At 45.9% G+C, this 12,680-nt stretch overlaps 1 protein-coding gene across 1 annotated transcript; it reads left to right on the top strand.

Moving 5' to 3' along the window:
* The first annotated feature begins 1,550 nt into the window (after nt 1-1,550).
* On the top strand, nt 1,551-11,820 carry LOC123404523 (E3 ubiquitin ligase PARAQUAT TOLERANCE 3-like). The gene is made up of 15 exons (XM_045098450.1): nt 1,551-2,195; nt 2,911-3,010; nt 3,235-3,313; nt 3,454-3,617; nt 3,712-3,791; nt 3,968-4,039; nt 4,115-4,271; nt 4,363-4,511; nt 6,214-6,381; nt 6,452-6,739; nt 6,949-6,993; nt 7,113-7,371; nt 7,830-7,955; nt 9,811-10,018; nt 10,928-11,820. Exons 1-15 carry the CDS (start codon nt 2,030-2,032, stop codon nt 11,579-11,581), a joined length of 2,715 nt encoding a protein of 904 aa, XP_044954385.1. The 5' UTR covers nt 1,551-2,029; the 3' UTR covers nt 11,582-11,820.
* The last annotated feature ends 860 nt before the right edge of the window (nt 11,821-12,680 follow it).

The raw sequence follows: 12,680 nt of genomic DNA on the forward strand, positions 1-12,680 counted from the left end.
CGGCGCCCTCCACCGACCAGTAGTGCATCGGCACCCCCTCGACGACAATACGGATGTGCAGCAGGAGGGAGTCGAAAGCAGCGTGGTCGTGGTCGTGCCAGGTGGAGATGTTGAAGATGGCACCATCGACCCTGATGGAGCCGCGTCGAACGGCGTTCACTTGAAGCGCCGGCTGGGTGAAGACGACGAAATAGTGCTCCGGGTGGTGGGCGGTGACGCGTAGCGAGTGCACCGGGATGGAGAGCTGCGTCTTGAGCGCCCGTCCGACCGCCATGGGGGACGTTGCATTCACCCCGTCGGCCGCCCGAAGCGTGACGGCGTGGGCGCGGAGGAACGCGACAGCCTGCTCTATTGCCGGCGACGGGACAGTCACCGAGCAGCTGTCCCGGGGGCGTCGAGCATGATCCGCCTGCTGAAGCAATGATGGAGCGGCTGTCGACATGGTCGCGGGTGGCGGTGGGAAACGCAGCCTAGAGTGCAGCGGCTTTTAGGGTGGTGGTGGACCGAGCCTGCTCTTAGCGCTCCTAGCTATTCCTGCGTACTTCGGATGCTGCGGGCCGTTGCGACTAGTGTGTCATGCTCTCTTGCAGGTGAGGCAATGGATCGGGTCTCTACAACCGGCTATCTTGTGGCGAGTGCTGAGGCACCGGAAGCAGCGTCCCCTGAACTTGGTAATGAAGGCGAGGCGCGCTTGGTCTTGGTTAGCAGAGAAAGCGGCGTGCCGGGCCGAGCCGTGCCTCCCAGGGTGCACCTCTTGGACCGTCGGGCGAGCAGCATGGCGCCGTGCTTTCTGGGAGGAGACCTCGGTCTAGGCCCCCCCCTCAGCAGAGACATCTTTCGACGGGGCTACGACGATTGACCTGAGCGTAGCAATTGGTCGCGGCATGGGAAGCTCCGGGAGATCGGGAGAATCGACCGATGCGGACGCGGTGCTGGTAGGAGAAGCCGGCACGTCGAGCAGACCAGCGGGAACGTCCCATTCTCCCCCGGTCCGAGCCCGGGAGCATCCCCCCCGCAGCCAGATCCGCGGCGGGGAAGGCGGATCCGGTGTTGACTCGCGCGTCGTGGTGGCCAGAGCGGCCGACGGACCGCCGGACGAGCGGGAGCGACGACTGTCGACGCGGGAAGGTCTAGCCGTCATCTCGCGCGTCAGGAGGGCGGCTGACGGACCGACGGGCGAGGGGCTGCGCTGCGCTTCTCCACGACGGGCAGGGGAGGAGCCAACGGATCTTGTTGTGGGGTGGCTTGCCATGAAGGCTGTATGGTGGTGGCCGCCGCGGCCGGGGTGACCAACGGCGGCGGTGCGGGGGAGGACCTGGGCTCAGCTCAGCTCATGAGCGGGCAGGCAGGTCTAGTTCTATTGTGAAGAGATTGGGCTGGAAACCTATCTTTTATCATGCCTGCGTTACCAAGTAGAACAAAAAAGAGATATATTCTCAACATGCTATATATCAATTCAAATTAAACTAGTCACAAAACTTCATAGTTTTCCTACGAATACAAAATGTTCAGACTCAAAAGGACATCCCAATACTACTACTGTCACTTTATCTCCCCTTCTGAACCAAATACCTGCTCTCGGCCCTAGAGGGTGAGATCCATCCCCTCCCTCCACGGTTTCCGCTCTCCACCGTCCCGTACCTGTACCCTTCTTTCCCCTCCCAGTCATCCTCTTCCTCTCCCGAGTCCTGACCTACCCAAGCAAGCTCCAATCCGGCCCGATGCGGCTCTAGAACACCTCCTACAGTCTACCGTGTCCTATACCCGCCGCCGCGCCGTAGCTTAGGTCACCGCCGGCGTCTGCCCCCCCTAACCCGTCCGACCCCCCACGCGCGTCGCCGCCATCGCCGTTCCCGGTCTGCCCCGTCGCGTCGCTGCTATATCAACCCCGTCCGCCATCCTGGCGTCTATGAGCTTTTTGGCACCCAGTGATTAGATAAACCTCACTGATCTCCACAAATTTTGGGCGTGCCGCGCAAATTGGGTGTGCTGGTGCACACCCGGCACGCCATCTAGATCCGGCGCTATTATGGCTGTCTACTACAAGTTCAAGAGTGCCAGAGACTATGACTCGATCCCTATCGAGGGGCAATTCATCTCGGTTCTCAACCTCAAGGAGATGATTTTTGAGTCCAAGCACCTTGGCAGAGGCACTGATTTCGACCTCATGATCTCGAATGCCCAGACTGACGAAGGTTGGTTCTTTCTCAGCAAAGAACCCTTGTTTCATTTCTTGTGTGGGCGAATGTATACAAGATGTTAGTGCTAGCTAGATAATACTGGTTCTTTCTCAGAGAAGAACCTTTGCTTGATTTCTTGTGTGGGTGATTGTACACAAGATGTTAGTGCTAGATAATATTTTGATAGGCTCAGGTTGTAATTCTGTTTGGCTGTGTATCGTAAGCCATTTGGCTGTTTGATTCATGCACTCAAGATGTCTGAAAATTGAGGCCTTATCTAGTTGGCATCATTTGTTGTCTGCCTCAATTTTTTCTTATGATTTGAGCTTTCTAAGACATGACGACTTGATCTACTGATTTGGTGCGGAGGATTAACTATAAGCTGGGTTTAGAGATAAAATTACAATACTTAAACAATTTGACATGATCTTTGTTTGCAATGTTTAGCAACTCGAATGTCTTTTGCGATGCTGAGCACATGTACCACGCATTGCATCGAAGACTAGTAAGTGTGTTCTAATGAAGCATCGCGTTGTTTGCTTACCTCACCGAACAATCATTCTGGATTAATGGATTTTACTGCGGGCATTCAGATTGAAATACAGTTGTATCTTAAGAACTTATAATTAGTGGGCAGGATAGGAGTATCTTGATTTTGGGGGGACTTGGGATGGTTTTTGTACAGTCGAAGTATTACTTAAACCATTTCCTGTCATGTTTGCACTTTCAGAGTATGCTGATGAATCTATCATGATACCAAAGAACACGTCAGTGTTGATTCGCCGGATACCAGGACGCCCAAGGATGCCAATCGTTACCGAACCACAAGAGTACTGTTTTGCTCTTTGATTCCGCACTTACTCCACATCATACCTCATAATTCACATTACTGATGCATCAATAGTCAAATACACCTACACACACGACCCATCTGAACAGATTTCTAATTTGTATGTTTTGACTTTGCCTGCTTCATGTCACCGGATACAGTCCATGTCAGGAGTTACTCCTTATCAGCAATCATAGTTTTAAGGTTCACATCCATTTCTTGCAGGGCAATAGCTGCAGAAAATAGGGTAGAAGAAATCATGCCTTCTGGCAGCACTTTTCTTGGTGATTCATCTATGAAATATGTAAGAATAACTTCTAGTCCAGGTTACATTTATCTCACACAGTAGTTGCCACTGCAACAGTGCAACCACAGTTCGATGTTTCAGCTACTACTGTAGTTTATTAATCCAGGGAGCTGATATTTAAGGTATTGAAATCGCAGCATGAAGAATCTGAGTGGGATGATGAGTTCGGCAACTCTTTATATGTTTCTGATTCGGTTCCTTCTCAGCCTGCTAGCCAGGCAATTGACGCTTCTTCTGAAAATCAAATCGACGAAGATAGTAAGATAAAAGCCCTTATTGATACAGCGGCCGTTGACTATAGGTGAGTGATCTACTGGACTGGTCGAATGACTGTTCTATTATCGATCAGAGGAATAATACTAGTTATATACTGGACTGGATGGTCACGTTTTCAGCCAAATTCCTGATGGCTATGGATCCGGAAGAGGTTACGGCAGAGGAATGGGTGGGAGAATGATGGCTGGGCGTGGTTTTGGTAATTCTTTCAAACCCTTTCTATTGCTATGCTTTTGCAAGATTTATGTAGAACTTAGTAGCACTAATCTTCATGAGAGGAGTACTATGGGCACCTATGCAACATGGATACCTGTTAACATCATTATTTGAAACTAGATGTTTATATTAATACTAATGTGCTGTGACATTCTTAAGGGCGTGGGATGGGTCGGCTAGAAAACAGGTCACCTCCTCCTGGCTATATTTGTCATAGATGTAAAGTACCTGGTATGTTGGTCACTTGTCAAATCTTTGTTAATGGAATATTATGTCCTGTTTCACTTGACCAATACTGTTTTGCAGGTCATTTCATTCAACATTGCCCAACAAATGGTGATACTAGATATGACGTCAGAAGGATGAAACCTCCAACTGGCATTCCAAAATCCATGTTAATGGCAACTCCAGATGGCTCATATGCACTGCCAAGTGGGGCTGGTGCTGTTTTGAAGCCAAATGAGTGAGCTTAAGTTGCTTATCTAGTTCCATAATCACTAATTCTGCGTCTACTTGGAAGTAAAGATTAATCATCTTATTTTGTTTTGTGACAGAGCTGCTTTTGAGAGGGAGATAGAGGGCCTACCCACCACCCGCTCTCTCAGTGATCTCCCGCAAGAGTTGCGTTGCCCGTTGTGTAAAGAAGTAATGAAGGATGCCGTTCTAACTAGTAAATGCTGCTTTAAGAGTTTCTGTGATAAATGTAAGTTGTGCTTTTCAGAATCTATTATTTTCACATTGGCTTTAAAAAGGATGAAAAGAGGCAAGGCGACGGGTTCTGATTGTATCCCCATTGAGGTGTGGGGAGGCCTCCCGGACATAGCGTAATATGGCTAACTAAGCTTTTTAACCTCATTTTTCGGGCAAACAAGATGCCAGAAGGATGGAGACGGAGTATATTAGTACCAATCTTCAAGAACAAGGGGATGTTCAAGAGTTGTACTAATTATCGTGGAATTAAGCTGATGAGCCATACAATGAAGCTATGGGAGAGCGCCATTGAGCACTGCTTAAGAAGAATGACAAGCGTGCCAAAAATCAGTTTGGTTTTATGCCTGGGAGATCGACCATGGAAGCCATTTTCTTGGTACGACAACTTATGGAGAGATGCATGGAGCAAAAGAAAGACTTGCATATGGTGTTCATTGACTTGGAGAAGGCCTACGATAAGATACCGCGGAATGTCATGTGGTGGGCCTTGGAGCAACACAAAGTCCTAGCAAAGTACATTACCCTCATCAAATACATGTACGATAATGTTGTGACAAGTGTTCGAACAAGTGATGGGGACACCGATGACTTCCCGATTAAAATAGGACTGAGCTTTGAGCTCTTATCTTTTTGCCTTGGTGATGGATGAGGCCATAAGGGATATACAAGGAGATATCCCCTGGTCTATGCTCTTTGTGGATGATGTGGTGCTAGTCGATGATAGTCAGACGGAGTCAATAGGAAGTTAGAGCTATGGAGACAAACCTTGGAGTCCAAAGATTTTAGACTTGGTAGAACTAAAACCGAGTACATGAGGTGCGGTTTCAGTACTACTAAGGCGTGAAGAGGAGGAGGTTAGCCTTGATGGTCAGGTGGTGCCTTAGAATGACACCTTTTGATATTTGGGGTCAATGCTGCAGAAGGATGGGGACATCGATGAAGATGTGAACCATCAAATCAAAGCCACATGGATGAAGTGGCACCAAGCTTCTGGCATTCTCTGCGACAAAAGAGTGCCACAAAAGCTAAAAGGCAAGTTCTATAGGACGGCGATTCAACCCGCAGTGTTGTATGGCGTTGAGTGTTGGCCGACTAAAAGCCGACATATTCAACAGTTAGGTCTGGCGGAGATGCGCATGTTGAGATGGATGTGTGGACACACAAGGAAGGACCGAGTCTGGAATGATGATATATGAGATACAGTTGGGGTAGCACCGATTGAGGAGAAGCTTGTCTAACATCATCTGAGATGGTTTGGGCATATTCAGCGCAGGCCTCCGGAAGCTCCAATGCATAGTGGATGGCTGAAGCGTGTTGATAATGTCAAAAGAGGTCGGGGTAGACCGAACTTGACATGGGAGGAGTCCGTAAAGAGAGGAATGAAGGACCGGAGTATCACCAAAGAACTAGCCATGGACAGGGATGCATGGAAGCTTGCCACCCATGTGCCAGAACCATGAGTTGGCTGCGAGATCTTATGGGTTTCACCTCTAGCCTAGCCCAACTTGTTTGGGACTAAAGGCTTTGTTGTTGTTGTTGTTGTTGACATTGATACTGTTGTCACTTAATACAAATATGGTTTTGGTGTATGGATTTTCTACATTGTGTTTTCCTTGTTCTTCTCAATATCTCCACTTCCAAGTTTCAAATATACATGCTCTTTAGTGGGCTGACATATTGTGTTTTGTCGGCAGGCATTAGAGACTACATAATTAACAAGTCAATGTGTGTCTGTGGTGCCACAAGCATATTAGCAGATGATCTTCTCCCCAATAAAACTCTAAGAGAAACCATCAGCCGCATATTAGAGGCGCCACCAACTAGCAGTACAGAAAATGTGGGAAGCATGGTGCAAGTACAGGGTATGTATATCAGTTATATATCAGATTATCTGCCTCTATAAGATTAGAACTGATGAAGTACCTTGCATAGACATGGAGTCGGCTCTACCTGTACCACACAAGCTTAGGTCTCCTGCTGTTTCTGCTGCTTCAAAAGAAGAACCTAAAGCACCGATGCCTATAGAGGAATCTCCAGACGCTGAGAGCCAGAGTGGATTGAAAGCGAACATTGATGTGAGTTCTTCAGATAATAAGGTTACCGCAATTCCAGATATCACTGAAGGGACAATGGACTCGAAGAATAGCAAAAATGAAAAAACACCAGAGATGATTCATGTCACAAAAGATTTGCAGGAAAAATTGCCTGCAGGCGAACAAGGTGATAATCATTCTGCCATGTTCCATTTTAGCTAACCTTGCCTGTGATGCAACCTCTTTTGTGACCTTGTCAGTTTTATTGAATTAAACATTTATTTGGGTCAAATTAGCCAAATGTTCATCTTGTTTGTGTTTTTAATAGTGTGTGCATGTTTGATATTTAAACTATTTATTATCATTGAAATAATGATATTATGTTGGTGACTGAAGCGATAAAGAAGAAAAAGAAGAAGAAGATGCGCGCACCAGGGAATGGTAAGTTCAGATTCACCAACCATGATATGTTCCTTGAACAGAATACATTGTCATATTATTTGATTACACCTTTATTGGTTTACCCCTATTTATTCGAACATTGCTTATTCTACCTACAGTCGAGGAGCAATGGAATAATAATTATCAAGATTTTGGACCTGAGAATTTTGCTGGAATGCCTTTGGGTCCACAAGGAGGTTTTAACCCTTACTGGGGAGGAGGGATGCCATTGCCAATGGATTATATGGGTGCGCCATTTCCAGGTCCCATGCCTTACATGGGCTATCCTCCACCAGGTCCGTTTGATCCTTTTGGTGGGGGAGTTCTCCCACAAGATCCATTTATGCCCCCGGCATACATGATGCCAACAGTTCCTAGGTACACCTCTAGCATCGTTTTGATGTTTTGTGAATGAATTCGTACATGTATGAATGTTCTATTGCTCTGTGAAATTTTAGAGGAATGCATAACCTGCAAATTTCGTGGCTCTTTTTCCAATTTGGTTGGAGATGAGCATCATGTCTAGCAGATTGTAATATACTCAGTAGAAATATACAAGCCCCTCCTTGATTTTTGGATCTAACTTGGACCATGAATTTGACTAACAAAATATGAGTTAAATGCCACAAAAGTTATACTATTGGATTCGCATCCGAAAGAGGTTCCCAGTGGTACGACTTTTATGACATATATAACTCATTTTTTGTTAGTCAAACCTATTGTCGGCTAAAAAATTGAGGAATATATACGCCTTATCTTTTCACACATTGGCTATTACTACAATGGCCAGTTGGCCACTGGTTAAATGATGAAACTCTTGAATAATTCATTTTCAGGGACCTTTCTGAATTAGCTGTTAACAGCATGGGAATGAACATGGGGCCACCGGTTGTGAGAAGAGATGAATTTGAGCCCAGGAAACCAGATGGGAGAAGACGTGAAATGGATCGATTCAATGGAAGGTGATTAGGCAATTCAAATTATATGTTTCACTCAACATTCTACTATTCTACAACCTAGACACTTCGAATCATATGCTTTGTTTTCACCCAATATTTTATGAAATTATACACTTCGAACCATATGTTTTGTTTCCACCTGATATTCTATGAAACAATATGATTAGGTGCCTTGGTACTTTTAGATTCATCTAGTGCATTGGCCATAAGTGATACCCTAGAACTATGAGTAACTAGGACAAATAATACCCATACCCCTAGTTACGCTGGGGTTTATTTCTACATGATCTGGTTTCTGTTGATTGCATCACAATCAAGTATGAATATCACATATTTGAGTCAGCAAATATATAGAAGGTGCAAGCGCATTGTTGGACTTCTCCTGTAGACTGAGCACATCACATTCAGTGCTTATTCTGCATGGCAAGGTTCAACATGGTCCCTTGTTGAAACATTTTAATGACCTAAACTTCTTCCCTGGCTTTTGGCTCACTCGGGTATAGTACTCTTCCAAAGTGGCACACTTTACACGATCCAACTCGTCAAAGCAGATTGCTGGAAGTACCTTGTCCTGCCGTCTTGCGGTGCGGCCTTGAGCCCTCGATGCTCAACGTATCCAAATGCTGTACGAAGTAAACGACTCGAATGGTGAAAAAAAAAGTGCACCTAGGTGCTAGCTAGGCGGCAACAGAACGCCTAGCGCTTAAGCATGCCTAGGCGTGTGGTTAGGCGAGATAGGTGCTAGGCAGTGGAAAAACGCACAAATTAACGACTAGCACTTTTTTCCTTGCTCGAACGTAAATCCTCAAGCAATACCTTAGCAAAATCAACATATTGATGTTACACTCTTGAATTGTCAAACTAGTCCTAGAGCACATAAAATCTTACCCTCTTTTAGCAAAAGCACCCTCCAGAGAGTTTCTTTACAGGATATAAGCACCTCAAATGTACTAATCAAACAGAAGGAAAAGAAAGGGGGTTCATGGTTTGACCCATGTCATGCCTCCAGTTCACAAATGTGACGCTTTGGATATTGACGTGGTCTTCAAGTGTAACTTTGACTATCAGTTTTTTTTGTATCAATATGTATAATACAACAAAATTATAGTATTCAGAAAATACTTTTGAGACAGATCTGTGTATGCAATTTTTCAAGTTTCTATCTAAATATTTTAGATGATACCTCCGTCCCAAAATAACTGTCTTAAGCTTAGTACAATTTTATACTAAAGTTAGTAGAAAGTTGAGACAGTTATTTTGGGACGGAGGGAGTATTTTGTAGCAAGTATTTAAGAAGTTTGACTAGAGATTTGTCCAAAACATTACATCACATATTTGTAACTGGAAGGAGCATTAGACACTGTGGAAAAAGAGAGCAAAGATGTGCTTAACTCGAGGTGCTTGCTATTTTGGATCCACTCCCTGCGTTCTTCGTATGTGAGCTGGATCTAATTCTGTAATAAATAGTCGTATCATTTAGTGGAAAAGAAATCTTTACCATCCAATCAAGATTTAATGATCAGGAACGAGGCTGTAGAAACAGCTTTAAAATGGCAATCACACTACATTCTGATATTTGTTTTGCTTTTGATCAAAGCATGTGAGTTATGTGAACCGTGTAGTTGAAACAGTCTTCATAATTTAGCGTTTTGGCTTCATCTAGTTAACTAGCCTTCATAGTTTTGCTCTTGATATTCTTGTTTTCAGTGATGAAACTTGCCACTTGTGTCCCAAAGTGCAAATTCCTTGTGCCTTGAAAGTCCAAATTCCTGAAAGATTCATCCTCAGTTATTCACCATCCTTTATGAAAATGGTTAAAATGTATTAATGAATGCTCAATGCTTATCTACAAATGCAGGGAGAGGGACCGGGAGCGGGAACGTGAACATTCCCGCGAGAGGGAAAAGGAGCGGGAGAGGCAGCGGGAGCGAGACCGTGATGGTGACCGAGACCGAGACCGAGACCGAAACCGAGACCGCGACCGGGACCGGGGCAGGGAGTATCGAAGGGAAGCAAGGGAATCATCAGGAGCCGTAAACGATAGTACATCGATGAGACCTAAGGATGTATGTCTTTTCCTGTCAATCTATTATCTTGCAAAGTTATGTACTGTCAGTTCCATGGTAAACTTGTGGGCGGCGGCGTCAGCAGTGGAGTGGTCAGCACCACTGGACAGGAAGAAGACCGCCCTTTCTGATACTTGCCAAACAAGAAAAGTGCCCTGTTGCATTCGTCAACGTCCCTGGCGTGATCGGGCGGCGTTCTTGGCTGGTACCGGCAAGGCCGATGTGCTCAGTTGCTCCCAGTTTTTTCCATTCGCAAAAGCAGCAGTTGCTGGCCCGAGTTGTGTCGTCCTGCTGCTCCCAGTGTCCTTCCCTGTGCCGTCCTGTTCTCGTTGCGGTTTTGGGCTGCAGGATGGCATCAAATATATGTGGGAGAAACAAATCTGTTTATATATATTTTCACCGGTTTTGGTTTTTCTTCGTATTTGTTTATTTTTGGCTCGTTTTCCCTTTTTTGTTGTTGTTTTGTTTTCTTAAAATGAAAAACTTTTTTTTACCATCTTCTTTCTTCTTGCTTCAAGTTAATCACCATTTCACCATGTTTGATCCCTGATGTGATGTAGATGTAGATAGTGTACAGTGCAAAAGGTAAAAAGGGATCACGACGCCATATGAAAGCGACAATCTGTTTTACAAAAAAAAGTATGATTAGGACTACGTTTTTTTTCTAGACAAAGGAATTAGGATTACGTTGTCAAACAGTCCAGGATATGCTACGTGGTTAGGCCGGCGGCTCGAGGCCTCCTTGTCCATGGTTGGGCCAAGGGCTGTCTGTGCAAAGCATGGAATATTCTTGGCCGTACGATTTGAATCCGTTGGTTATGAATCCAGGTCAAGTCTGTGGGAAATTGGAGGTACTAGCATTATTCTGACTTGTGGTCCCGTTTTTGTTTTTCCTTTTCTTGTGTGCAGAGGTCGAGGCCCCAGACGGACCGGTCGGAGCGCGCACTGCCGCCGCCGCCACACAGCCCCGACCGGCACTCGCGTCGCTCCCCGCACCGCTCCTCCAGCTCCGGCAAGAAGCGCTCCTCGTCGGACCGCTACGACGACCTGCCCCTCCCGCCTCCGCCGCCACCTGCTTCGCGGCACGAGGCAGAGCACGCGAAGGCTGCGGCTGCTGCAGCAGACCAGCGCTCCAAGGCCAAGGCCAGCGTCTTCTCCCGCATCAGCTTCCCGGGCGAAGCCAACACCTCCGACCCCAAGCGCAGCCGCAGGTCGTCCTCCGACAAGCGACCTGCATCCTCGTCGTCTTCATCCAAGAGAAGCGTCGCTGCCGCCGCAGCTGCCGAGGAGAGCGACAACCGTCACCACCACCAGGAGACGGTCTTGGCGGCGGAGGAGGAGAGGCGGAGACCCGCGCCCACGGACTACGACGACGAGGAGCAGTCGAGCGAGGAGGAGAAGCATTTCAAGAGGAGGCCGTCGTCCTCCAGGCGGGAGGGGGAGCGCGAGCGCGAGCGGCAGCACGAGGAGCCGCGGCACTCGCGGCGGTCTAGGGAGCGCGGGGACGGCCACCACCACAGCCACAGCCACAGCCACAGCGGTGGCGGACACAAGCGCCGGTGAGGTGAGGCAAGAATCGAAGGAACCCACCTGCGGCTGCCGCCCCTTCTCCGGTGATGGGGCGTCTGTGATGATAAGCGCGCCTCCTAGGTGTCTCGTGTCTAGCTAGAGCAGAGCTGTCTGCGCTCTGTTTCTTTTCGTCTTCTCTTTCGGTCTTGTACATTGACGACCTTTTGGGATTTGGAGTTGAATCAAATGATCAGATGAGATGATGGTTATAATAAAAAAGATTTCATTATGAATCTTTCGGTCTTCTTGCCTCTTTTTTTTTTGTAGGCTTCTTTGCTCTAGGGATGGGAATTGGGTCCCATTTAATCCCATTTAAACACACTTATTATCTGGTAGTTTAAAATTTTGTTTTTTTTGAGGAAAATGAACTACAAAACTAGAAAAAGCTAAATAAATGAGACTTGTGGCTGCCACTTATTTACCATTTACATTCCTATATACTTGGCTCCGTTTATTTATATCATACACTTTAGAACATACTCTGTAACTTAATATAGCGTCGAAAAACGTCTTGTATTAATATAGCATCGAAAAGCATCTTATATTAAGTTATAGATGTAGTAAATTGTATTTTTTTTTCAAGGTCAAACTTTTTTATGTTTGATTAAATTTATAGAAAAAACTATCGATGTCTATAATGTCAAATAAACAAAATATGAAAATGCATTTCATAATGAATGATCAGGTATTATGAATATTGATTTTTTTAAAAAGTTGATCAAACATATGTAAATTTTACTTTTTAGTCATTAATACGTCCTATATTTAGGAACCGAGGGGTATATTGTTTTACTCCTCGTTTGTGCCATCAGCTCGTGGATGTTGGCATGATTTTTGATTGCCGCCAGCTTAATCTGATAACGTAGTTTTACTGCGAATCATGGAGTATAAATCTGGAACTGTAATATGTGCATGTACATATGCTTCTCTCTCTCTGCCCCGAAAAGAAAGAAGAAGCGCGGATGGCCCTTGATTTAGACGGAGCAAGGCCTGAAGACGAAGTTTTCAGGACGCTCTGTACCTACTAATAAGAAAAGTTGATATTTTTAGTCCGTCATAAGCTTTTGCATAAAACCCTTCGACTTTTTAAGAA

This window comes from Hordeum vulgare, chromosome 6H, assembly GCF_904849725.1.
Source record: "Hordeum vulgare subsp. vulgare chromosome 6H, MorexV3_pseudomolecules_assembly, whole genome shotgun sequence".
In the NCBI taxonomy this organism is placed as follows: Eukaryota; Viridiplantae; Streptophyta; class Magnoliopsida; order Poales; family Poaceae; genus Hordeum; species Hordeum vulgare.

Excerpts from the sequence above, each read along its gene's own strand:
- LOC123404523 (XM_045098450.1), top strand. The coding sequence starts at position 2,030 with ATGGCTGTCTACTACAAGTTCAAGAGTGCCAGAGACTATGACTCGATC. Across the intron at positions 3,314-3,453 it reads GTGATTCATCTATGAAATAT|CATGAAGAATCTGAGTGGGA; the intron begins GTAAGAATAACT and ends TTGAAATCGCAG. Across the intron at positions 7,956-9,810 it reads ATGGATCGATTCAATGGAAG|GGAGAGGGACCGGGAGCGGG; the intron begins GTGATTAGGCAA and ends CTACAAATGCAG.